The sequence below is a fragment of the Hyaena hyaena genome, unplaced genomic scaffold (genome assembly GCF_003009895.1).
Source record: "Hyaena hyaena isolate Hyena2069 unplaced genomic scaffold, ASM300989v1 scaffold_284, whole genome shotgun sequence".
Taxonomy (NCBI): domain Eukaryota; kingdom Metazoa; phylum Chordata; class Mammalia; order Carnivora; family Hyaenidae; genus Hyaena; species Hyaena hyaena.
The window spans coordinates 1639133-1664056 of record NW_024080913.1 but is presented as its reverse complement, the minus strand read 5'-3'; the positions used below and the strand labels follow the sequence as shown (position 1 = coordinate 1664056).

At 50.7% G+C, this 24924-nt stretch overlaps 1 protein-coding gene across 4 annotated transcripts in view; it reads right to left on the bottom strand.

The window, feature by feature from the left end:
* Positions 1-3003: 3003 nt before the first annotated feature.
* The window catches only part of TUFT1 (tuftelin 1), a 40027-nt gene continuing 18106 nt past the window's right edge, over positions 3004-24924 (bottom strand). The window contains exons 2-13 of one of the 4 annotated variants that reach the window (XM_039246250.1): positions 20431-20505; positions 19957-20058; positions 17212-17298; positions 16624-16713; positions 14832-14897; positions 12243-12356; positions 9973-10101; positions 9322-9416; positions 7455-7560; positions 6187-6270; positions 5131-5231; positions 3004-4554 (exon numbers count right to left, since the gene is read on the bottom strand). In XM_039246250.1, coding sequence (XP_039102181.1) covers positions 4488-4554; positions 5131-5231; positions 6187-6270; positions 7455-7560; positions 9322-9416; positions 9973-10101; positions 12243-12356; positions 14832-14897; positions 16624-16713; positions 17212-17298; positions 19957-20058; positions 20431-20505 — 1116 coding nt within the window. In that variant the 3' untranslated portion in view covers positions 3004-4487. Of the gene's footprint in view, positions 4555-5130; positions 5232-6186; positions 6271-7454; positions 7561-9321; positions 9417-9972; positions 10102-12242; positions 12357-14831; positions 14898-16623; positions 16714-17211; positions 17299-19772; positions 19910-19956; positions 20059-20430; positions 20506-24924 lie in introns of those variants that run through there. The other 3 variants (XM_039246252.1, XM_039246251.1, XM_039246253.1) reach the window with 3 other exon arrangements.

Sequence of the window (24924 nt, the reverse complement as noted above, 5' to 3'; positions counted from 1 at the left end):
CTTCTCATGCCTCAGCTGCCTGAGGTCCTGCGGTCTATGATCTGACAACCAACACCTTGTCAGGAAATTAATTATCCTGTCACCGTCTAGCCTCAGCCCCATGTCCCAGAAGTCTCCCGGGGAAGACAGATTCCAGAAGAAAGGCCAGACCCGTTTTAGAGTTCTCGCCGCCAACCTGCAGAGCGCGGGGAGCTAGAGATGAGTCACCTGTAAAACACATGTCCTTTGTCCGCAGCCCGGAGGAAGGGGGTCTGGAGAGTATTTAGGTCTCCAACTTTGAGTTTCAAGGCCATGGTGCTTAGAACTGGGGCGGAAAAGATAGGACACAGTTTCTCCTTGTAAAACGAGAGTGCTAAATCGAAGCATGGAAAAGAGGCCAAGGGCCCTAGGCTAACATCTGCTGTTGGGTCAGAGCCTGAACAAGCAGGGCTTGGCTCAGAGGAATGAGGGAGCCCAGGGGATTATTAGGAGCCCCACATAAAGCAGCAACACATATCAAAGGGTTCATTAAAGAGGGAAAGCTGCTTTGGTACCCCAGGGGACATCACCCTCTTCAGTCAAATTAAGTTGCTTTCAGCCATATCATAGCAGAGCATCTTTCCAGGGTAAATCTTAGACCGTTTCGTAGTGAAAGATTCTTCTGAAAAAAAAATTTTAATGTTCATTATTTATTTTTGAGAGAGAGATGGAGTGCAAGCGGCGGGGGGGGGGGAGGGGGGGGCCGGGAGGAGAGAGAGAGGGACACAGATCTGAGGCAGGCTCCAGGCTCCGAGCTGTGAGCACAGAACCACGAGATCGTGACCTGAGCTGAAGTCAGACGCTTAACCGACTGAGCTACCCAGGTGCCCCAAAAGAGTCTTTTAAAGAGAGATGAAAGTGTGCAAATCAACTTTGGGCTTTAGAAATTTAGTTTTAGGGGTGCCTGGGTGGCTTACCGTTTAACTGTCTGACTCTTCATTTCGGCCCAGGTCAACGATCTCAAGGTTCCTGAGTTTGAGCCCCACAATGGGCTCTGCTTTGACATCGCGGAGCCTGCTTGGGATTCTGAAATGAATTTTAAAAGTAAACTTAATAAAAAAAAGAAAAAAAGAAACTTACCTGTTAAAATTGCTGTGGGCAGGGGGATGGGGGAAATAGCAGATGGGGATTAAGGAGAGCACTCCTTATGATGAGTTCCGGGTTTTGTAGGGAAGTGTTGAATTACTATTGTACACCTGAAACTAATATTACACTGTTCACTAACTGGAATTTCAATAAAAACTGTAACTAACTGGGGCGCCTGGGTGGCTCAGTTGGTAGATCATCTGACTTGGGCCCAGGTCATGATTTCATGGTTTGTGAGTTCGAGCCCCACGTCGGGCTCTGTGCTGACAGCTGCTTCGGATTCTGTGTCTCTCTTTCTCTCTGCCCCTCCCCGGCTCACACATACTCTTTCTCAGAAGTAAATAAGCACTAAAAATAAACAAATAAATAAAAACTTAAAAAAACCCACCTCTAACTAGAGTTAGAGTTGCCATGCATCTCTTGGTGGAAATGCCTCTCAGACTCCTCTGTTTGCAGAGGCGGCACATGGAGGGAGGCGGGAGCAGGGGCCCTTGTTCAGGAGGTGGGGAGAGCTCCGAGGTTCAGGCAGGAAGCTGGTGCCGACGGCTGCATGTCCGGGCAGCGCTTAGCACCAGCTCAAAGACACAGGCCTTCGTGGCAAAGGTCCCAGGCAGGCCGACTCCATCCTGCCTCCTGGAGACACTGGAGCAGCACAGAGCTGGCTTACAAGTAGCAGCAGAACAGGAGTCAGCAGGCTCGGGGCTTTGTCTTCTCCTGCAGTCCCTGCGCTCCAGTGAAAAGGTCGCTAAGATAGAAATAGTTCCCTCCACTACTTGCTCTTCCTGTGGACCCTCCTTATTAGGCTTTGGAACAACCCCCTCCCCCCCGAGATGATACCACTTAGACCATGGCCAACACACGGCAGGGGCATGTTGCTGTCCAAGGACTCTTAGAGCCCCAGTTCTAGTCCCCAGGCCCACTTCATCATCTCCAGCCCAAGTCTCTGCTCACCCCACCAAGCCCGCGGGGCCTGGGCCGAGAGCCTCCCTTTCCTGTGTGGCAGGCGGCACACTCACCCCTGCCTTCCAGCCTTGCAAGTCTCGGCGCCTGAGAGCAGCCCCACCCCGCGTCCACCCTCCTCGGTGTGTGAACAGGCAGTCTACGTACACCCCTGCCGAGTGAAGCTGCCAAAGGCAGGCGAGAGCCCGGGGCTGCCAGTAGGCCACCCTGGGTCTGGGACGGAAGGCTTCCAATGTACTCGGAAACCTGGGGTGTGGATTAGCTGACGAGCAGAAAGGCGAAGGCACATCTCAAGAGAAAACTTTCCATTCTTTCCACTGAAGGAGAAAGAGAAGCTAGAAGTGGGGACTGAGGGGGCTGCATTTCCAGTTGTTTCCGTCCAGAAAAGATTCATGTAAATTCAGCTCTGCCCCAGGGGGTTCTACACTCAACTGCATTCTTAGCATAAAGGGAAAAAAAAAAAGACCCCTGCACTAATTGAACCAGAGAGAGCCCAGAGCAAGCCAGAAGCCCTCAGACAGCTGCCGTCAGCACTTCCAGCGTGCCTGTCATTTCTGCAACGGACCTGGGCTTGCTTCCCTCCCTCCGGTGGCGGCTGGCGAATCTCCGAGTAGTGTCAGGGCCTCCGCTGTGATCAGCTCTTCTCCAGTCAAGGAGGACACACACCAGCCAAGCCCAGGGGGCCCCGCGAGGCCACCACTCCAGGCAGGGCCAAAGTTAAGGGCCACCTCCTACGATGAGGACCCAGACTGTGATGCTGAGCGGCTTAAGAGGGACGTTCTAACTCCTCTGACTGCCCCAAAGTCCTTCAGTGTTTGGACCGCCTACACCACACCTTCCGGATGTGGACAGCAGGGTGCCCCTCCTTAACGGGCACTAAAATCATGTTCTTTCACCCTTCCCGAAAAGCGTTGGGGGGAGGGGGAACAGACCAGCAGCTCCAAGAGACACAGAACATATTTTATTAAATCCACCACACAACCCATATGCCGCCTGGGAAGAAAACGTCAGAACTGGAAGGGCCCATGACGTCCATCTGGTCTGACCCCCTGGTTTTATGACCGAGGAGAGTGAGCAAACAACCCGTGGATGGTGCCGGTGCACCGGCCTGGTCCTGATGCGCAGAAACACACGGGAGGTCAGGCTTCTGGGCTGGAGCCGGGTCAAACCTAAAGACTTGGTTTGTGGTTACCTTTCATGTTTCTGTGCCCTAAGGGACTATGTCCTGAGGCTTATCCCCTTCGTGAGGAAAACGTGGTGAGTGTTAGGGTCTTTCAGGGCAGGCAAATGGACCAATTGTGGAGCAGAGGGTGCAGACAGTTTAGGGGAAGAGTTCAATCCCTCCCCACAAGAGTTCCGATCATCCTTTCTCCCAAAGGACATGAAGACCCCAACGCCTCAGGGCAAACACGCTTGCCTTTCTGAGGTTGGATCCGTCTGGAGGAAGGAGGGAAAGAAGTTGGTAGAAGAAAAAAGAGGAAAAGATGGCATTCTGAAATTAACAAGGTCAGGGGAACACATTTTCCCCAGCGTGGAACAAATCCGAACACCGCAAGAGAAGGCTGTAAACCTCTGGTATTAAATCAATTGTGAGATGTAGAGGGAAAAACACCAATAACTTAGCAAAATAAATACAATGAGAGTTTCGCTGAGATGGCTATAACCCAGTGAAAACAGTTTTTAGGCTCTTGAGTCCAGAAGACGGAGGTCTCCCTTGTGCTGCATCCTCGGCAAAAGCCCTAAGCCCTGCTGGAGTCTTCCCCGCGGACAGAAGTCACTTGTAGCTCTCTGCAGCCCTACAGAATCTTTCCACCAAAAGCCATTCCAGGAAGGTACATTTCCTTCTCTTGGGAAGACGAGGTTCGCGGGCTCTGCCCCGGCCATGATGGGCCGCCTTTGTCCGTCTGTAGGAGGCCCAGGCCAGCAGGGGCTGAGGAGAGGAGCCACCAGTGTGTGGCTAAGAACGGAGCCGTGTTCGCACAGGGAACGGAGTCCCCCAGGACATCCTCCAGGCACAGTGGACACCGGGGCCTCCGGCTTCGAGCACTGAGGCAACTCTGGTCGCCTCCTCTGGGCCAATAAGGGCCCGGACTCCGGGGCCAGCTGCCCCCCAGTCCACAAGAGTAGGGAGGTCCTGCTACAGAGACGTACTAACTACAGGGATAAGGACACTGCCCTGGCTCTCGCCAGCAGGAGAGCGTCCTCCAAAGGGGCTGCAGGGTCCCGCAGAGGCGCTCATCCTCTGTCCGCCCAGCGTCCAGGGGTCAGAGTCTAGAAATGGAGGGACACCTCAACTGGCCCCAAGGCTCGAGTGCAGCCAGGGGTCAGTCAGGAAGTCAAGGTTGGGGCTGACGGCCTACGGGGCAGGTGGGCTTCTCCGCAGGTGAGAGGCAGCAGCGACGGCAGCTTCGGGCTCCTTCCACTCATGTCTCAACCACTCGGATGAGAGGCCTGGGCTTGTTGGGGCTGGGGGGTTTGGATATCCTCACGCTGAAAGACAGTAGGAGACACTGGGCGCCTCCTGTCACCCGTCCTGCACACAGCCACCCCCCACGTTCGCCCCTGGGGTTCCACACTTCAGGGCTGGCTGATGTCTTCTTGCTTCTCATGCTTTGAAATGGTAACTGTCAGCGACATCCAAGAGAGAAGAGGGGGAGTGTACGGCTGCTTGGGGCAGGGGTGAGGAGAAAACAGGGAGCATTCTAACAGCTGAGGAGTGGGTGTAGCTGTGAGTCTTGTTTTTTCCAAAGTCTGCGATCTTTTTGTGAATCTCCTGGAAACAAAGTCCCTCTCCCTGGAAATAAGTACTTACTACATACTCATGACCTTGACAAACAGTTTCAGGGGTCTGTACGCCTCTAGAGGCCATTCATGGACCTCCTTGGGGCTGTGCTATCAGGCTCTCCTCTGATCTGGATGGAAGGTGGCTCCGGCGGAGAACGGGTCAGGTTAGAGCCTGAGAGCCCAAGACAGATTTACAAGAGCCTCGCCCTGGCCTCGGCCCTAGAGGCTTCCTTCCCACAGTACTGTCCTTGCTTCCCCCCGGCCCCGTGAGCACTCACTCACCTGCCCGGGCTCTCCGTCTTGGCCCAGGTCTGGGTGCTGAAGTTGCCATGACTGACCTGCTTTTCGATCAGGTGCTCCATCCGGTCATGCATCTCTAGATTCTGAAATACAAGTTGCGGGGTCAGACTTGGCCATTTTTGGGCTTGCACGTGTGACGTCTAACTAGATCATTCTGGTCTCTCCACCTATTTGCACTGTTGCCGCGGCCCGACCACACGTACCCTCCCCGCCCCCACCTTCACCGCCCGGATCGCCTGCAGGTCCCAGTCCTGCCTCCTCCCACAGGGACTGTGTGCTGCACCGACGGTCCCCTGCTGTCCCCTCCACACGCTTCCTGTACACAGTCTCTTGTAGTCCACTGAGATAGTCACCTGCCTTGGTCCATACTCTTTTATATAAGATATCCTTAGGTCTTCATTTTTCCCCTAATGATGTATAGCTGACACATAGGCCACCTTAGTTTTAGGTGTAAACCACAGAGATTTCCCAGCCCTATGTGTTCCATCCTGGGTGTCACACAAGGCCATCCCCGTAACATGGACTATATTCCTTAGGCTATAAGGTCTTTTGTTTTCTTTTTTTAAAACATATTTTATCTCTAAATCTAAAGTGCAAATTCTGGAGAGAAACAACCCAGCCTCCCGTTTCTTTCTATCTCCCCCACTGCACACACAGGTCTTCACACGGTGCCTGGAAAGCAGTTTTTGGGGGTCGGTGGAAGGGTGGAAATTAGATGCAGAACTTGGGAGCTGATCAAGGCCTTCACCCTAGGCACGGAGAGGACCCCCCCCACGGAGGCCGCCTCCTTCATGGTCCAGCTCTGCTGGCAGCCCCTCCGCTCGGCCTTGGGCACGGGGCTCACGCCGTGCTGATGTGTCCCTCTGGAGGAGGCACAGGCTTGCACTGGACTCGGCGGAACTGAACGCCAGCAGTCTTCCAATGTGCACGTCCGAGCGGCAGCCAGACAGGAGGAAGACCCCCGGGATCCCTCCCTCCCTTGGTGCGGTCCTGTCTCCAAGGGCCTGCCCCCTTCCCAGGGCTGCTCAGGGCATGCACCTCTGCCTCCAGGTAGGCAATTTTCTCCTTGAGCTCCTGGATGGTGTTGTCCTTTGACTGGACCACAGCTTTTGAATTCTGGAGCTGCAAAGATGGGGGGACAACAGGGCTCATTTTGAAATGACTCCGTGCACATGCATCGAACTTCGCCCTGCTAGGTGAGCCAGCAGACGCAAGGCCGACTTCTGCAACCCTCCCATGACTTGCTTAGCTTGCTTTCTTTTTATTTTTAATGTTTATTTTTGAGAGAGAGAGAGCAGAAGCAGGGGAGGGGCAAAGAGGGAGAGGAATAGAGAATCTGAAATGGGCTCGGCACCAATAGCAGAGAGCCCGATGTGGGGCTAGAACTTGCGAACTGCAAAGACCATGACCCGAGCTGAAGTCGGACGCTTAACCAACTGAGCCATCCAGGTGCTGCCTGCTTTTCTATAAAAGCCTCATTTCAGTCAATATTGAGCTCTTGATTACCCCAGGTGTGTGTGGGGGGAGTGAGAAGAACACCATTTTGATGATCCAAAATCATAAAGGACTCAAAACCCATTCCGTTTGATGTTGGCAAATACAAATTATTTATTCATTCAAGTTATATTTTTGGGCACCTAGGTGGTTCAGTCGGTTAAGCGTCTGACTCTTGATCTCAGCTCAGGTCTTGATCTCAGGGCTGTGAGTTCAAGCCCTGTGTTGGGCTCCGCACTGGGCGTGAAGCCTACTTAAAAACATTTTTTTTTGAGGGCTTACCACGTGACAGGCTCTGTTTTAGACACTGGGAAAGAGTAATGGACTAGCCAGGAAAACCCCGGCCCTCATAGAGCTGACATGCAACAATTATGTCCACCCAGTTAGGGGGTTTTAAGTCCTCAAACAGTTCTGCAAAAAATGGCATGTCCTGGACTCTGCTACCCTAAAACTGAGGTAGAGGAAGGCAGGAAATCTGCCGCGAGGTACAAAGGTGGAGAAGCCACACACAGATAAGTGAGTCTACCGTGACCTTACTTTTTATTTACCAGCTCTCTTCAAAGCATAAGAGAGACAAGCCTCTTCTTTTTTCCCCATTGGAAAGCAGAAGGCAAATGGCCAAGAACGAGGGGAATGATGTGAGAAGAGCGAATCCCAATCGCCCAGACCTAGTGGTCGGCAGCCGTGAACGTTTTATAGGAGCTTTGGGAACAGAGGCCAAGCTCCCTGGGAAAGTGAGCGGCAAAAGCATGGACAGGAGTGAGGGCTGGGCTCGACGTGGTGACTTTCCGGGGGCAGCTGGCCCTGCTCACCTGCTCTATCATCTGCCGGACTTTCCGCTGCTGGCTCTTCAGCATGTCGTCCAAGTGGTGGATCTTCTCCCGCAACCCAGCCACCTCCTTCTCCAGGTGAGCCGCCCTAGGCATCAAGACCAGAAGCTGAGGCAAAGGGAGAGGATGCTTTCTCTCTACCCAGTCACAGGAAGCACCGTAGGCCTGAGCGCTTACGTGAACCGGACCCCTGCTGCCCGACTCCCCAGTGGTCTGCCCGGAGGAGGAGATGCTGGGACAGCATGGAACAGCACAGCAGAAGCACCACAAGAGATCAGCTACCAGGCTCAGCAAGGGGAAGTTACACAGGAAAGCTCCAGACGGCACAACTAGACCCGCGAGGAAGCAGTCCTCACGCTAACACAGGACGGACTTTCTCAGCATGGAAGTGCCAGAAAGTGCGCTGCCTCGTGTGTGATGAGCCCCTTGTTCCTGGAAAGATTCAGGTGGGAGCCGGGAATGTGATACCTAATGCCATCAAGCTGTTGGAAAGGGCTTGAGGTCAAGAGAGAGATAAGATTTAAGGGTCCTAAAAGCCCCTTCACAGAAGTAAGTGTGTTCCCAAGTCCCTGATTCCCAGGCAGCGCTATTTCCTCCACCTCTTCCAAACTGGCCCAAGATGCCAGGGGTCAGGCAGCTGGGCAGGGTGTCTAGGAGTTCAGACCTCTGAGGGGGTGGGTACCATACACTCCGAGCCTCCCCCAATGTCCTCCCTCGAACAATCGAAGAGTTCACATCAGCCCTCCGGCCCTGTTTCTCAGGCTCCTTCTGTCGACAAAATCAGCCTTTACGATGCATAGCTATTGCTGCCATTCCCAAACCTCCGTTTTGGATTATCTGGGTCTTTTTTTCCTGGCTGCTTCCTCTCTGCTGCCTGCCACAAGCATCACGGAGAAAAGACGGAGCGCGGAGTCACTGAGAGCAATTCTATGAAGTCGAGCACAAAAGGAGGCGACCACAAAGCATCTGCACTTCCCACGCCTAGACTAGTTACCCTAGAGCTTACTCCGGAGGAGAGGAGACGCCCCCAGCTGGTGGAGGGGCCCAAGGAGGCGAGGGTCCTGTTTTCACAGACCTGGGGTTCCTGAGTAGGCGTCCCTGTGATGGCTGTTGGACTTATGAGGATCCAACTCGTACCATGGAGAACAGACCCGACGTGCTGGCACTAACTTTGAGATCTTAACTGCCAGCAACATCCAGAGTTTTCCAATTCTTGAAGGTCCAGAACGACCCAGTCTGCGCTCTATCCTGTTTCACTGGCCTGGGGCCTCGGATTTGTGATCAGAGGGAATCTGTAAAACCCTCTAACTTGGGAGTGGAAGGACCCCGGAGACCCCACCAGCCACTGCTCACGGGTGGATTTCGGCGTGAGCGGCCTCAAGTGACAGAATGCTCAGCCAATTCACGAGGCTGCTCGCTGTGTTTCTCAATGGAATGCTGAGTGAGGAAGTTTTTTGACTTTTCCCTCCAATAACGTCCCCTCATCCCTGTCCTGGGGGGAGGGAGCCGTGGGGCAGTGACCCCAAGTCCACATCCAGGGAGAGAACCAGTGGAATAAGGCGCCACGGGGCGCAGCAGGCACCAGACCAGCTCTCACTCGCCCTTGGCTCGGACACCATGAAAGCATGTTCTTTGGTTCTGACTCTATGGAAAAGGAGCTCCCCAGAGGTGGCAGGCTCCCCGGCAGCAGCGCCCTGGGTGGGGCCCTACCCTGAGCAGCCGCACCATGACTCACAGAGGGAAGGCCTGACATCAGCTCCACTTTCCTCCCTGGCTCTGGCTGCGGCTCTGGCTGCGGCCCACCCTCCGCCGCCTGCACCCCCACTTCGCGGTGAACTCGGGCCCTTACTTTTCTCGTTCTGTTTGGCAATCAGTGCTCTTGATCTGAAGCTCCTCCAAGGCCATCTCCCCTTCCCTCAGCTTCACCAGTAAGGCTTGGTGCTCCTGGATGGGCCGAGGGAAGAAAATGTAGGCTGAGTTCACGGCAGCGGTTTCTGTGTTTGGGCGAGAGGGGCCCGAGGACTCGGGCTCAACACCCGCCGGGCCTGGACAGTTTCCAAGGAGCAGCAAGCCAAGCTGGTTTGATGGGGTGCCCTCCCCTGTCAGGAGAACCCTTCCCTCCCTCTGCGCACGGAAACTTCCCAGCCCCGCCCAGCTGCCCGGACAGGGAGCCTGTGGCCTCTGTCAGCTGGGCGCACCCACCGGCTGTGGCCGCTGGTCCCCAGTACACCAGGCCCCATGGCTCCTTAACAACAGTCTTCAAAAGCCCATAAAGGGCAGCTGTACAGAAGCCCACTGAAATGGAAATGGGTTCAACTCTCGTCAGCTGGGGCTGAGTCTTGCTCCTTAAAGGCTGAAAGGTTCTTGAAGGTACTTGCTGAGGAAACCATGAAGTGCGCTTTTCTGGAGCCAGTTGGTCAGAAAAGCAGAGTGCGCCCGCAGCCATCAATCCCGGGAGCGGCCCCTATGCCCAGCCCAGGAGAGGACTCCCATGGGTCACCTCCTGCATTCCGAGCAAGCGTTTCTGCAGCTCTCCAACATCCGCCTCCTTTTGCTGTGCTCTGTCCTCCGCTCTCTGAAGGGCCACTTGGCTCTGTTCTGCTTCTCTCTGGTACTGGCTGAGTGTGACCTAGGGCAGGATGGGGACGGAGGAAGGGGGTGGAGGAGAAAGGGCAAACATGGGTAAAAAACCTTGGGAGAGAACCCAGGACGCTGGGCGTGGTGATAGTCACAAAACAGAGCCAACCTACCCAGTGGTGGGAACGACCCAAGGAGCACCTCCCCTGCAGCAGGTGCTACGGACCAAGGGCATCCCCCTTCTAAGAAACCGTGGGCAGGGGGCTGCAGCTGTTGGCACTTTCTGGCCTCGGGCTTTTACTCAGGACACTTTTCCGTTCAAGCTTTGAAACCCAGAGCTAACAGACCGTTCCACGTATGGTCACGACCAACAAGTACTTCACAATGGCTCTCAGTGTAGAAATTTCTTTCCAAAATCCATAGTCTGGTGGGTGCTACAGCCTCGATGCCCCCTCCCTCCTGCTGTGCACCAAGAGGGTAGGGAACAACTGGCTGCCAAACCAGTACGTCATCCAACAAATCATCCAAAGTGTGGAATCTGAAATGGATGCCGTGAACTCCTCTACCGCACTGCCACTTGGTTCTGGGACCAAACTAACCTCAGCACGTCCCTGGGGTCCCGACCATTTAGGATAGAAAACCCACATCCTAAATTGATCACTGAGAAAAATACAGGGGATCTTACATTTCTAAAACCCTTCGGAGTAACAAATATACTTATGTATCTTACCGCGCTCAATCCACACACCACACTGGTGAGACATCTCTACTGCCCCCTTTTTACAAAAGTTGGAACCGATACTTAGGGAGGTTAAATTAATGGCTCAAATAACTGATCGTCTCTAAAGGCAATTGATCATCCCCTGTGCCTTCCTCCTCCCTCTCAATATCTCTCTCAAAAATTCTCTTAGTCCCATGAAAGAGAAGCGTTCAGGCTGGCCTTCCTCCCACCACCGGCTCCTGGCAGGCCTGGGCAGGGCATAATCCTATCATTCCATATTTATGATATAGAAATACTTTACATGTAGATGAACAAGAGCAGATAATAACAGTTGGTTAATCTTACACAGAAGCCTAGTGTTTGCCCACTGTACCTCATTTTATACTCAAAGAATTTTCTGGAAAGTATGGAAGACCTCACACACTTTGATTTATTTATTTATTTATTTATTTATTTACTTTTTATTTTTTTGAGAGAGTGAGCAAGCACACAGCAGGGGAGGGGCAAAGAGAGAGGGAGAGAGAGAATCTTATGCAGGCTCCATGCTCAGCACAGAGCCTGATGTATGGCTTGACCTCACCACTGTAAGACTGTGACCTAAGCCAAAATCAAGAGTCGGATGCTTAACTGATTGAGCCACCCAGGTTCCCCTTCTCACACTCTTTTAATAGTGGAGATCTTTCACTCTCCACAGACTTCTGTACTTTTTAAATCTTCCATCATAATAATTTAGTATTACTTTCGTAACCATAATTGAGATACTCGTTCAATATCACAAAGCTCTCACAAAGTCAAGACTTCAAGTCCTCTGACTCCACGGGCACAGATCTTTCTACAACTACACTGTTCCACCTGCTCATCTGTTCCACACTTTCTTAAAAAATTTTTTTATGTTTATTTATTATCGGGACAGAAACAGAGCATGAGTGGGGGAGGGGCAGAGAGAGGGAGATACAGAATCCGAAGCAGGCTCCAGGCTCTGAGCTGTCAGCGCACAGCCCGACACGGGGCCCGAACCCACAGACCGCAAGATCATGACCTGAGCTGAAGTTGGACGCCCAACCGACTGAGCCACCCAGGCGCCCCTCATCCAGTCCACACTTAAGTACCCACCACCTTACACTGGACATGAGGATGCAGTGTGACCTTGACCACAACAGTCCTTGCCCACATGGTGCCTGGGGCCCAGGAATTCTTACTGTGGCCCTTAGAGAAACGACTGAGTTTCCTGTTACCCCAGACCAACTCCACCACCCAACTTCAACAGAGAACCAGTGCCCAGCCTAGAAGAGCAAACACCATGAATGTCCAGGGATGGGAAAAACAGACAGGGGAGTGACCAGGCCTCAAAGCCTCACCTTTCCCATGGACGGCACCCAGCCAGAAACACATAAGGCCCTGGCTAAGTCACCGGCACTTGTATCTAGCAGCTCAACCCTTGGGGCACCTTCTCCCCAAACCCCAAATCTCACCTCAAAAGCCACACGGTCTGACTGGTGTCGCCGCTCAGCCTCCTGCAGCTTGACAAGCAGGTCCTGCACAGTCTTCCTCAGGCTCTCAACATCTTCATTCACACAGGGGTCTACCTGCAGTCACAATGGGGAAGACAAGGTGAGCCACCGTGTCTGTGTAAGAGAAGGTCCCCACGGCACATACTGGGGCACAGACTAGCCTCCTATCACTCACTCAAAGGAGAGTCAGTCTTAGCCACCTGGGGGGTTGGGAGTTGCTCACACAAAAATGCTCTCTCCATGTCCTAAGGAACTCAAGTAGCCTCAAATCATCTGACGATTTTAGACACACTCAGTACTTTCGATGCATGTATCAACTGATTAACAGGAATCCTCACATGCTTGGCCTGCTTCCAGCAGACCAGAGCTCTCAAAGTAGGGACCTCCGCCCCCTTTAGACTACAGCACCCCAGGCAGGGACTGCACCACACCCATCACAAGGGGCACTTCCCAAAGGCACCTCTTTTGCTCTTCTCTGCATCTGGCTCGGAGATTAGCACATACCGGTCACTGACGAGAGCGCAGGTTTAGAGCAAGAACGCCCAGTGAGCCCAGAATCCCATTCCAAGTGGGAAACGGCTGCCACTGAGTCTCTCCCCGGACACACCCAGTTGTGGGCTGGTGGCTGGCGCTGAGCTGGCATGTGGGGTCTTGCCCCCACCTCTGCTGCACAGGCGCCAGGAAAACTCTCTGCCTGCCTCACACAGTGGGAGGTAGAGACACCTGTAAACCCAGGCACGGAGCTCGCAGCCGGGAGGGGGTGACAGCGTCCCAGCCCCTGTAAACCTGGGCATGGAGCTCTCAGCTGGGAGGGGTGACAGGGTCCTAGGGGCTGTGCTATCACTGAGTCCGGGGGGGGGGCCTTCATTTCTCTGTGCAGCAGGAGAAGACTCCTCACCAGGACCACGCCCGGCCTTACAGGCTGCCTCAAAAAAACGACAATATCCGCTGGGCTTAGAGCTTGTGAGAAGAAGGAGTTGAACAAACAGTCCCAGGTGTTATTATGACCCAGTGCCAGAGCATATCTGCCAAGTATGGTGATTCAGGAGAAGGGAAAAGATCCAAACTGCACCTCTAACGTGAGCAGCTAGCATCACAACACGCCAAAGCCTAGCCATCAAGTTATCCAGTCAACAACCCTGTCTGTCCCTGAGCTGCTGGGCAGGGGAGAGAGATTTCAAAGGCTCCTGGCAACATCACTACTATGTGTTTATTTCAGATGCCGCTCTTAGAAGACTATTTAACGACATGGAAAATGTTCACGGTGTGGTGTGAAGATAAAAAAGGCAGTTATTAAAACTAGTAGAAGTTAGAAGCCCAATAGATTTAAACACAATGTGGATAGACCCAAGGAACATGGTGTTGGCCTAAAAGGGAAAAGATAAAGTATAGCACAAATCCATTATGAAAACTGAAGACACACTTACAGGATTATTGAAATCATACACCGAATATATTAGAGTTGGGGAGGGGAGAGGCAAAGAAAACCAAAACAAAACATGAGGGGCCTTTATGAGATCAGAGATGATAATGTATCCTGGATTTTAAGACATTACGTAGAAAATATAAAATCTTTAAAAAAAACAAGAAAGAAAAATACACTAGAACATTGGCACTCAGCTTTGGCTAAATATTAGAATCACTTGAAGGGTTTTTATTGTTGTTGTTGTTAAGTACTTTCCATACCCAATGTGGGGCTCGAACTCACAACTCTGAGATGAAAAGTTACCTGCTCTACCCACTGAACCAGCCAGCTGCCCCCTGAAGAGATTTCCAAAGTCCTGATGACCAGCCCACATATCGGGTCAATTAAATTACAATCTCTAGGGCGGGTACCAGCCTTGTCTCCTTCAAAACTCCCAAGGCCGGGGTGCCCTGCTGGCTCAGTCGGTTAGGCATCCAACTTTGGCTTAGGTCATGATTTTATGGTTTATGAGTTTAAGCCCCATGTCGGGCTCTGTGCTGACAGCGTGGAGCCAGCTTTGGATCCCATCCCAATCCCTCTCTCTGCCCCTCCTCCACTTGTTCTCTCTCTCTCAGAATAAATAAATAAACTTAATAAAAACAAATAAAAAAAAAAGCTTGCAAGCCCATTTCAATCAGCAGTGAAGGCTAAGAGTACCGCTCTAAAAGAATCCATCCACTTCAACCTGTTAACAGGGATCCTTTGACGGAGGATTGGAGAAGGAAGAAATGTTTTTTTATAGTTTATTTATTTTTGAGACAGAGAGAGACAGAGCACGAGCGGGGGAGGGTCAGAGAGAGAGGGAGACACAGAATCCGAAACAGGCTTCAGGCTCTGAGTTGTCAGCACAGAGCTCGACGTGGGGCTCGAACCCACGAACCATGAGATCATGACCTGAGCCAAAGTCGGACGCTCAACTGACTGAGCCACCCAGGCGCCCCTAGGAAGAAATTGATTTGTGTGTTTCCAGTACTCCTCTATTTAGTACGACAGAAAGAACACTAATTAAGGCATCAGGGAGGACGATAGCCTGCCTCGTGGCCAAGACGCAGTGGCCGCTGTTTCCCAGTTACCCCCTTACTCACCTCGGGTGGGCTGCTGTACAGGCCCGTGGGGCTTGGATTTAATCCGTTTGGCTTTTCCAGCACCACCTGTTCAAAGAAAAATAAAATCGGTAGCACAAACAGCCCAAACAACCAACTTTGAAACATCAATTTCCTAAGATCTCCAACCTTTGGAAAAAAGAGGCGGGGTAGAGAAAGAAGGAAGAAGAGAAGGAAGAGGTGATGGAAGAGAAAGAAGAGAAGGCAGGCAGGAGAAAAGGAAGGCAGGAAGGGAAACGCGACTTCAAGTGCTCTGTGGCAAGTGGAGAGGAGAGGCGTTGAGAGGCCTGTGTGGCCGCGGAGGGGGGATGAAGGGAGCCTCAGGCTGACAGCTTGCGGCTGACGGGAGTGCGTGCAGGCCGGCCCCTGCAGGCCCAAGAGATTCAGGGAGTGCCTGCCACCCACACGGAGTCTCCCGGCCTCCGTGGGGATCCTGACAAGGTCTGACAAAGCATCAAGCAACAGGTGACGCGGCATTTGCTGCCCTTCTTTCCAACCCAAAGCCCAATGATGCATCACGCGGCTGCTGGCTGTGCAAACAGGGCCCTGGAGGCTTGGGCCAGGCTCCGAGCACCTCGGGTTCTGACCCACCTGACCAGGCGCCTCCCAATAGCCGGAGGCAAGCTCGGGCCGTGGGGAGGGCAGGGGGGTCCCACCTTCAGCCACAGCAAACTGAATCAAGGGGACTCACCACACAAGCCTAGCGCACGCTCACGCCAAAGAGGGACAGGGACGCTGCTGCCACTAGCTGGTCTTTGTTTCCCTCGGGAGGGGGCGGGGATGAAGGTGGGGGCTGTGGGAGAAACCCCCCCCCACTCCAACCAAATGCAAGTGAAGGAGTCAGGACTCTGAATCTAAAGGAGGACAAAGGTGAAATGGAAGAGACGGGTCTGTCCTGAGGACACTTCCAGCCTCCAATTTTAGAAAAGCTGAAAGCAGGATCCCAGGTTTATCCATCCATTTCAGGTGCTTTCCAGTAGGTTCAGTGTGACATTTCCTGATGACCTTCTGCATCCCAGACCCCATGCTGTGTGTGGGGACCCTGACACAAGGGTGGGGGGAACCCTCAAGTCCAGGAGCTCCCGATGCCAGGGTGAAGATGGCTACTTACACAAATAACAGACCAGGACTGAGAGCTTCCAATTCCCAGCATGGGCGTCACCCCAATTACACAAGGCCAGCTTGGGAGAAGTTTGGATTTATAGCTAACTGTCTGCTCTACAAGGCACTGCAAAAATACTGATCACAGGCGAGCGCCTGGGTGGCTCTGTCGGTTGGGAGTCTGACTTCGGCTCAGGTCATGATCTCACGGTTTGTGGGTTCGAGCCACTTGTTGGTCTCTGTGCTGACAGCTTGACCCTGGAGCCTGCTTTGGATTCTGTGTCTCCCTCTCTGTCTGCCCCTCCCCTGCTCATGCTCTGTCTCTCTGGCTCTCTCTCTCTCTCTCTCAAAAATAAATGAATGTTAAAAAAAATTAAAACAAACTGATCACCGAATCCTTCCAGAGAAGAGGTTTTGCCATAACAGTAGTTGAACTTGCATAAATTCCACTTTGTGCACAGTGTTGGGGACAAAGGCACCTTGCACGTGGGCTGGCACGTGTGGACGCCGGTGCCCAGCTGCTGACGAGCCCTCATGCGGTCGCGAGCACTCCGAGATGCCAGCACTGCCTTGCTCTCCTTTCCTGGCCCTGCTGGGAGACTCGGCCGCCGCCGCGTGACCGGCGAGGGGACTGCCCAGAACAGCCTGCTGGGCAAGGACCACTGGCTGTCACCTGTATCTCCTGTCCGTGGATGGGGTCCCCTGGACGTCTGTCAAGCTGGCTGCTTATGTCTTCCCGCAGCCTCTGTAGGCAGTTCCGGGCCTGGAAGGGGAGGCGGGAACCTTAGCGCCTCAGCAAGGAAAGAGAGCATCCCACTCGCCCAGGCCTGTGCCCATCGCTGACCCTTGCTCCTGTGGCACAGCCCCCCCTACGTGCAGGAAAAGCCCTGTCCTGCCAGAGCTGACATGCTTGCTGCAGAGACACACGATGCCAAAGGCCACCAAGGGAAACGTGTGATGTATCACACGGTGACAAGTGCCAGGAGCAGCAGCAGCCAGCGTGAGGGCTGGGAAGAGGTGGGGGAACGAGACTGTGGTTATAGAGGGTGCCTGGGTACAGAGCATACAGGGGGCACATAGTAGGTGATAAGTATTTGCTGATGAATGGATTGGTTGAGTCATGGGAGGGTCAGAGATGGTATCAGACTCAGGAGGGTTTGGTGGCACCTCGGGTGTGAAGGGAGCAGATGGGAGAGGACCAGGCCCCACCAAAGAAGGTAGCCAAACGATCGGAGCTTCCCGCCGAGGGGGAGGCGCCCACCTCTTGGATGTACTGCACCTCGCTCTTCAGCTGGTTGATACTCTTCTCGTGGATCATCTTATCTGCGGTCCTCCCCTTCAGGTACACCTGCAGCAGGAGGAACACCACCACCGAGTTAGGAAACCCATTACGTCCACTCCACGTAGGCAGGCCCGGTCTGCTGCTGGCAGGGTGGTAAAACGCCGCCGCCTTCTGGGTGGCACTTCGAGGATTCAGACCAGAAGGCTTAGAACTCTGCTTCCTCTCTGATCTATCGAACCTACTTCTGGAAATTTCTCTTAATGAAATAAATTTAGCCAAATGACATAAGCACTCACATATACACGTAAATTCATGCACAGGGGGGCAACAGTCATGCACAGGGGGTTGTTAACAAGGGATTTACACATTTTTCTCTATACATACTTGAATCTTTTACAATCAAGAATGTATTTATTCGGGCACCTGGGTGGCTCAGTCGGTTAACCGCCGGCTCAGGTCAGGATCTCACGGTTATGAAGGCAAGCCCCACATCGGGCTTCTTCCTGACAGCATGGGGGTCCCCCTGGAGTCCTCTCTCTCCCTCTCTCCCTGCCCTTCCTTCCGCTCACATGTGCACGTGTGCTCACACGTGAACAATCGCGCTCTCTCTCAAACTTTAAAAAAAAGCTTAAAAACATTACCTATATTGTAAAACACATAATTTAGTAAAGGATGTTCAGCAAAATATTGTTTATGACTGCAAATGGAAACAGGCATAATGACCAAAAATGAGGGATGGCTTCCAAAAATTATGGTACGTCTCTAACAGAATACTACGCGGTCCTGAGAGTACCAGACATTTACACTCATGGACGTGGAAGATTTATAAACCAACATTAAAGTGGGGGGGGGGGGCAAGAGAACTGTAGAATAGAGGGTACATAATCCAATTTAATTTTTGAAAAAATACGTAAGTGTAGGAAAATGTCTGAGAGGATACACAATAAAGTATTAACAACAATGATTACATTGATAGAATAGTAGGGTACTTTTGCTTTCTTTTTTTTTTAATTCTTTTTTAATGTTTTATTTATTTCTGAGAGAGAGAGAGACAGCATGAGCAGGAGAGAGTCAGAGAGAGGGGGAAATACAGAATCTGAAACAGGCTCCAGGCTCTGAGCTAGCTGTCAGCACAGAGCCTGACACGGGGTTCGAACCCACGAACCATGAGATCATGACCTGAGCCGAAGTCGAATGCTCAACTGACTGAGCCACCCAGGCACCCCTAGGTTTGCTTTCTTTAAGGGCCATGCAATGACTTTGAGTAAGAAACAGAAAGTAATTAAAGGCATCTCGATTGAAAAGAGGAAAAAACGATCTCTGTTTGCAGAAGTAATCACGTATACAGAAATACCCCAAGGAAGCCACTAAAAAATTATTAGAGGTTGTAGCAAGGTTGTAGGTTACAAGATCAATACACAAATAACAGTTGTATTTCTATACACTACTAATGAACAACCCCAAATGAAATTTGAAAAAAATCCTAAGGGTGCCTGCGTTGCTCAGTCAGTTAAGCGTCTGACTTCGGCTCAGGTCATGATCTCGTAGTTTGTGAGTTTGAGCCATGTGAGTTCTGAACTGTCAGCTCAAAGCCTGGAGCATGCTTTGGATTCTGTGTCTCCCTCTCTCTCTGCCCCTCCCCCATGCACACTCTGTCTCTCTCTCTCAAAAATAAATAAATATTTAAAAAAAATTTTTAAATTCTAATTACAATAGCAACAGAAAGAAAAACACTTAGAAATAAATTTAACAGGGGCGCCTGGGTGGCTCAGTGGATTAAGCGTCTGACTTTGGCTCAGGTCATGATCTCTCTGTTCATGGGTTCAAGCCCCGTGTGGGGCTCTGTGCTGACAGCTCAGGGACTGGAGCCTGCTTCAAATTCTGCATCTCCCTCTCTCTCTGCCCCTTCCCCGCTCATGCTCTCTCTCAAAAATAAACATTAAAAATTTTTTTAAAAAGAAGAGTTAATTCTTTTGGACTATTTACTGGTATTTTAAAATTGAAATATAGGAGCACCTGGGTGGCTCAGTCGGTTGAGCGTATGACTTCAGCTCAGTTCATGATTATGAGTTTGGCCCCGCATGAGGCTAGCTACCATCAGCACAGAGCCCAATTCAGTCCCCCTCTCACTCTACCCCTCCCCTGCTTACACTCTCTGTCTCAAAAATAAATAAACATTAAAAAATTTTAAAAAAATGTAAATATAGTAAAAATAACACCACAGAGAAAGTGTGGTCACATTCATCCGTTATACCTACATATAAACTCTTAAAACACAATTGATTGAGCCTGACGCAAGGCTCAATCTCACAAACCATGAGATCACTGCCTAAGGTGAAATCAGGAGTCGGGCGCTTAACTGACTGAGCCACCCAGGCACCCCTCAAAGAGCTGTTTTTAAAAAAGGAAATAACGTGCATTCTTTTATTAAAAAAAAAAAAAAGCTCCATGAACACACCTCCCACCCGATTCCACAACCTCGAGCAGCTAAATGTTGCTAGTGGGATGGGGCACCTAGAAAGGGCATCTCATCCGTCTACCTGCACCAAAGTCACGACAGACTGTGGTCTTCCTCTCTCCAGGGAACGGGCAGGAACTAGCATCACAGGTCGGGTTCTTCCAAGTCAAACCACAATCTCCCTGTGGCCAAGTCAGCGTCTGCCTCTCCCGTGCTTGGAAGGAGAAAGAGAGGAGAGAGGGCGGGCGGAGGCGAGCTAAGCTTACCTTGATGATCTCCTCGTGTCCATCATTGGACTCCACCAGTTCTGACGCCAACGAATGACTGGTTGAGCGGCCAGATACCATGGCAAAGGTCCTCCTACCCGCCTGTCGGGGGGGGGGGGGGATGGCTCAGAAATCATGACAAGCCCAGAACTTCTGTCCCTTGACCACTGCAGAGCACCTGCTCCTCGAGAGATGTAAAGGGTTAGTTTGATTTTCCCTCCAAAAATTCATGTCAACCTCTACCAGAAGCCACACAGCAGCAACACCGGATGGGAGATTAGCAGAAACTGCAGGTTAGTTTTCCTTTTAGTGGGGCCTCCCCGCCTCCAAAGCAGTGCACAGGCTGAGGCCAGGTGTGTGTGGCCCTGGGCAGTGGCAGGGACGGCCCCAGAAAGCACCGGCACGAGGAGTCAGCAGCAAGAAGGGACAGCTGGCTGAGGGGAAGGGGCCTCGCCCCCGCAGAAACCTCGATACCTGCTGGGCTATGTGTTCAAGTTCGTCTCCTGTCAGTTCACTCTGCAGAGTCAGCCTGAGAATGTCTGCGCTTCCCTGATAATGACAATTACAGCGACAGTCACCCCTTGCCTTTACAGTTGGCCTTGTGACCATCATTTAACAACCAAGGAGAGCTGACGTCTGAAGAGGGGACAGTGGCTTGCCTAACGCCCGTCGCTCCTGCGTTGCAGGTCTCTGGATCCGCTGACAGTGCTCTGCACACCAGCGGCCACGCAGCAGGCTGCTCTATGTAGCTCCAGAGAGGCTGGCTGCCCTGGTCCCCACATCACAGCAGGCACATTGCATGGATTCCCCTTCCCCAGCCTTGAAGAGGGCATCCCTGGATGCCCCCATAACCGGTCCAGGGTGCTTGCACCTGACAGGCAACCAGCAGTTATTGATGCACTTCACGAGGTTAGGACATCCTTCCCGAACCAAACCACAGGCCGGTACCTGAATCCAAACCCCTGCTTCCATAAGGCCTACAGAAATTACCCAAATGAAAGAAGGCAAGGCAATAGGTACTTACATATAGATGAGCCTAATTTTGAAGGAAGAAGCACATTTTCTTTCCTAACTCAAAGAAGGTTTAAAAAATACACTGTGAGGGGCGCCTGGGTGGTTCAGTCAGTTGAGCATTCGACTTTGGCTCAGGCCATGATCTCACAGTTCATGGGTCTGAGCCCTGCATCAGGCTCTGTGCTGACAGCTCAGAGCCTGGAGCCTGCTTTGGATTCTGTGTCTCCCCTTCTCTCTGCCCCTCTCCCGCTCATGCTCTGTCTCTCTCGCTCTCAAAAATAAACATTAAAAAGTTTTTTTAATTAAACAAATAAGAAATATGCTGTGAAACACACAGACACATACATACACAGACAGACAGACACAAACACACACACAGAGTGGAGAAAATAGAACACATTGAGGGAGAAATCATATGGTAAAAGGAAAAGTGGGGGCTGGAGATCTGGAGAGATAACAACATTGAGAGAAGGTCATCGAGGCAGAGAGCACCAAACCCTGCCTATAACCTGTGTCAGGTGTAGAGCTGGACACAAGCTTTAGCTACACTGGGCTCCTGGCTTGTACCAGAAAAATCATGGGCTGTACTAAGTATCTCTAAGGCTCCTTCTAGCTTTGATCCCATGAGAGCATGAGAAGGGAGTACATGCTCCCCCCAGGCAAGGATGGGAGGTTGGATAAACGTGACTTTGAGTATAAATGCCACCTTACCCTTAACAGGTTTTAAGGAACTCTCCTAATATTCCAAATGTCTGATAGAAGGGAAGGAGGAAGGAAGAATGTGCCCCACCCAGGGAGTTTGGGGAAGATTCTCTGGGCAGGGAACAGTCCTTCCTAAACAAGGAAAAGAAACCAGTTTCTGTGACCAGATACTTAACTCTCAATGATCGCCCTGTAAAATGGCGACACTACCATGCAGACACAGGCGGTTTCCGTTGAAGATAAACAGAAAGGGTGTGGAGGCCTCTGCCACATAAAAGAGAGGGACTCAAATATTAGCCTCCTCCCACTTCTTGGAATGAACCCAAATTTAGGACAGATGGAAGACACGCCCACACGGCCCTTCATCCTTCCTAACCCTGGCAAGGTAGCTGGTTTTACAAAAACACTTAATTCCTACCAAATATAAGCCAGATCCTCAGTGGGGGCATTCAGACCCTCCAGAGTCTGGGTCAACCCACTTCTGTCACTGCTCCTCACTGTCCCCCATCCAATACCTCCCAGGCTTTCCCACCTCAGCAACTTTGCACCATTTCCTCTGCCTTAAATGTCCTTTCCTCCCATTGGGCATCTGCAGGGCCCTCAGAAGTTCACATTCAAAGGCCACATTTTTCATGACACTTCCCTACATACTGTGGGAAACATCCCCTCCCCTCCTTGAGCTCCCTTGGCATCATGGGGCCTCCTACGGCACTTGCCTCTCAGTGACCTCCATTCCATGAGGATGGGGGTGGTGCCACAGCCCTCTATACGGGCAGGCATTTTCTGAATGCGTACTTGTGCTCCATGTGACATTTGGGTCATCTGGGTCAAGAGAACATTACGCAAGAAAGAAGAGGAAAGGATTTCATAATAGCCAGAGCAGCTGCCAATGCTTTTCCCCAGGACACAGACATGCACTTTGGTTAAAGCCACATCTTCTTATACCTGGAGGCAGCTGGGAAACGCTGGGGCATCCCTCAGCCAAAACAAAGGAGTTATCAGCCAATGAAGGTCATCAAGTCTAGTTTATTGTAGGGACCCGGGCATTCTAATCGGAAGAGCTGGGACACCCAGGCTAGATCGGGGTCATGAGGGATCATCTCATCCATATATGTCATCAGAACTCCAGACAGACGGGAGAAAGTGGGAAACTTGCAAAAGTACTCAAAGAAATAATGTCTGGAAACTTTCCAAATGTTACAAAAGACATAAACCCACAGATTCAAGGAGCAAATCCCAAACAGGATAAACCCCCAAATCATGCCAAAACATATAATTAAATGTCTGATAACTAAAAACAAAGAGGAAAATCTTTCCAAATCAGGGAAAAATGACACCTTATCTATATGGGGGAAGCAGTGTGATTAAACAGCAGATTTTCATCAGAAGCTAGGAAGGCCAGGAGGAAATGGCACAATATTTTCAAGTGCTGAAAAAACCCTCTTAATCAAGAATTCTATGACCAAAAGAAATTCTCCTTCAGGAATGAGGGAGGAAATCAAGATGTTCTCCTGTAAAGAAAAACTAAGACTTTCTCACCAATATAACTACATTAAAAAGGCTGTAAAAGATCTTTAAAAAGAAAGGAAACACTACAAAGGGAACCTTAGAACATTAGAAAGATAGAAAAAACATGGATAGAAATTCCTAGGTGGCTCAGTCAGTTAAGCATCTGACTCTTGATCTTGGCTCAAATAATGATCTTAGCTCAGGTCAGGATCTCATGACTTGTGAGACTGAGTCCCATGTTGAGCTCTGCTCTGACAGCATGGAGCCTGTTTGGGATTCTCTCTCTGCCCCTCCCCTGCTCGTTTACTCTTTCTCTCTCTCTCTCATAATAAATAAATAAACTTTAAAAACAAAAAGATAAAAAAAAAAACACAACATGGAAAATATCGATAAATACAACAGGCTTTCCCTCTATTCTTGGGTTATCTAAATTACATTTGATGGTTGAAACTAAAATCAGAAAACTGCCTGAGAAATACTTCATTTATGTATTTATTTTTGAGAGAGAGAAAGAGACACCACGTGCACAAGTGGGGGAGTGGCAAAGAAAGAGGGAGACACAGAATCTGAAGCAGGCTTCAGGCTCTGTGCTGTTAGAGCAGAGCCCAACATGGGGACTCAAACTCAATAACTATGAGCTCATGACCTGAGCCAAAGTCAGACACTTAACCGACTGAGCCACCAGGTGCCCCAGAAATATTTATTTATATTATAAATGGGAGAGGATAAATGGATGTAAAGGAAGGTAAGGTATCTATACTTCATTCAAACTAGTGAAATGACAACACTGGTAGACTGTGATAAGTTATATTTATACAAACGTAACACCTAGAGCAATCACTAAAATCTATACAAAGAGATAACATTCAAAAAAACAAACGAATCAAAATGGAATCCTAAAAAGCTTCCTCCCACAGGAAGGCAGAGAAAAACAAAACAGATTAATGAAAAATAGAGAACAAAAACAAAAAATAAAATGGCAGACTTACCATAGAAATAATTGCACTAAATGTAAGTAATCTAAATATACCAAATAAAAAACAGAGATTGACAGAGTTGATTAAAGAGCATGAATCAGGGGAGCCTGGGTGGCTCAGTCAGTTGAGCGTCTGACTCTTTGATTTTGGTTTAGGTCATGATCCCAGGTTTTTGGGATAGAGCCCCACATCAGGCTCTGGGCAGGGCATGGAGCCTGCTTAAGATTTTCATTCTTTCTCTCTTTCTCAAAAAAATTAAAAAAAAAAAGCAGGGGGGCACCTGGGTGGCTCAGTTGGTTAAGTGTCCGACTTCGGCTCAGGTCATGATCCCACGGTTCGTGGGTTTGAGCCCCGCTTTGGGCTCTGTGCCGGCAGCTAGTTCAGAGCCTGGAGCCTGCTTCTGATTCTGTGTCTTCCTCTCTCTCTGACCCTGCCCTGCTCATGCTGTCTCTCTCTCTCTCCCTCTCTCTCCCTCTCTCTATCTCTCTCTCTCAGAAATAAATAAAACATTTTAAAATAAAAATAAATCCATGAATCAATACATGCTGTCTACAAGAAACATATTTAAACATAATTATACAGGCAAGTTAAAAGTAAAAGGATGGGAAAAGATCTATCATACAAACATTATTTAAAGGAAAGCAAGAGTGGCTATATTAATATCAGATAAAGTAAACTTCAGAGCAAAGAGAATTACCAGAGACAGAGAGGGCCATTGTATAATGTAAAAGGGTCAATCCACAAAGAAGACATAGCAACCCCAAAT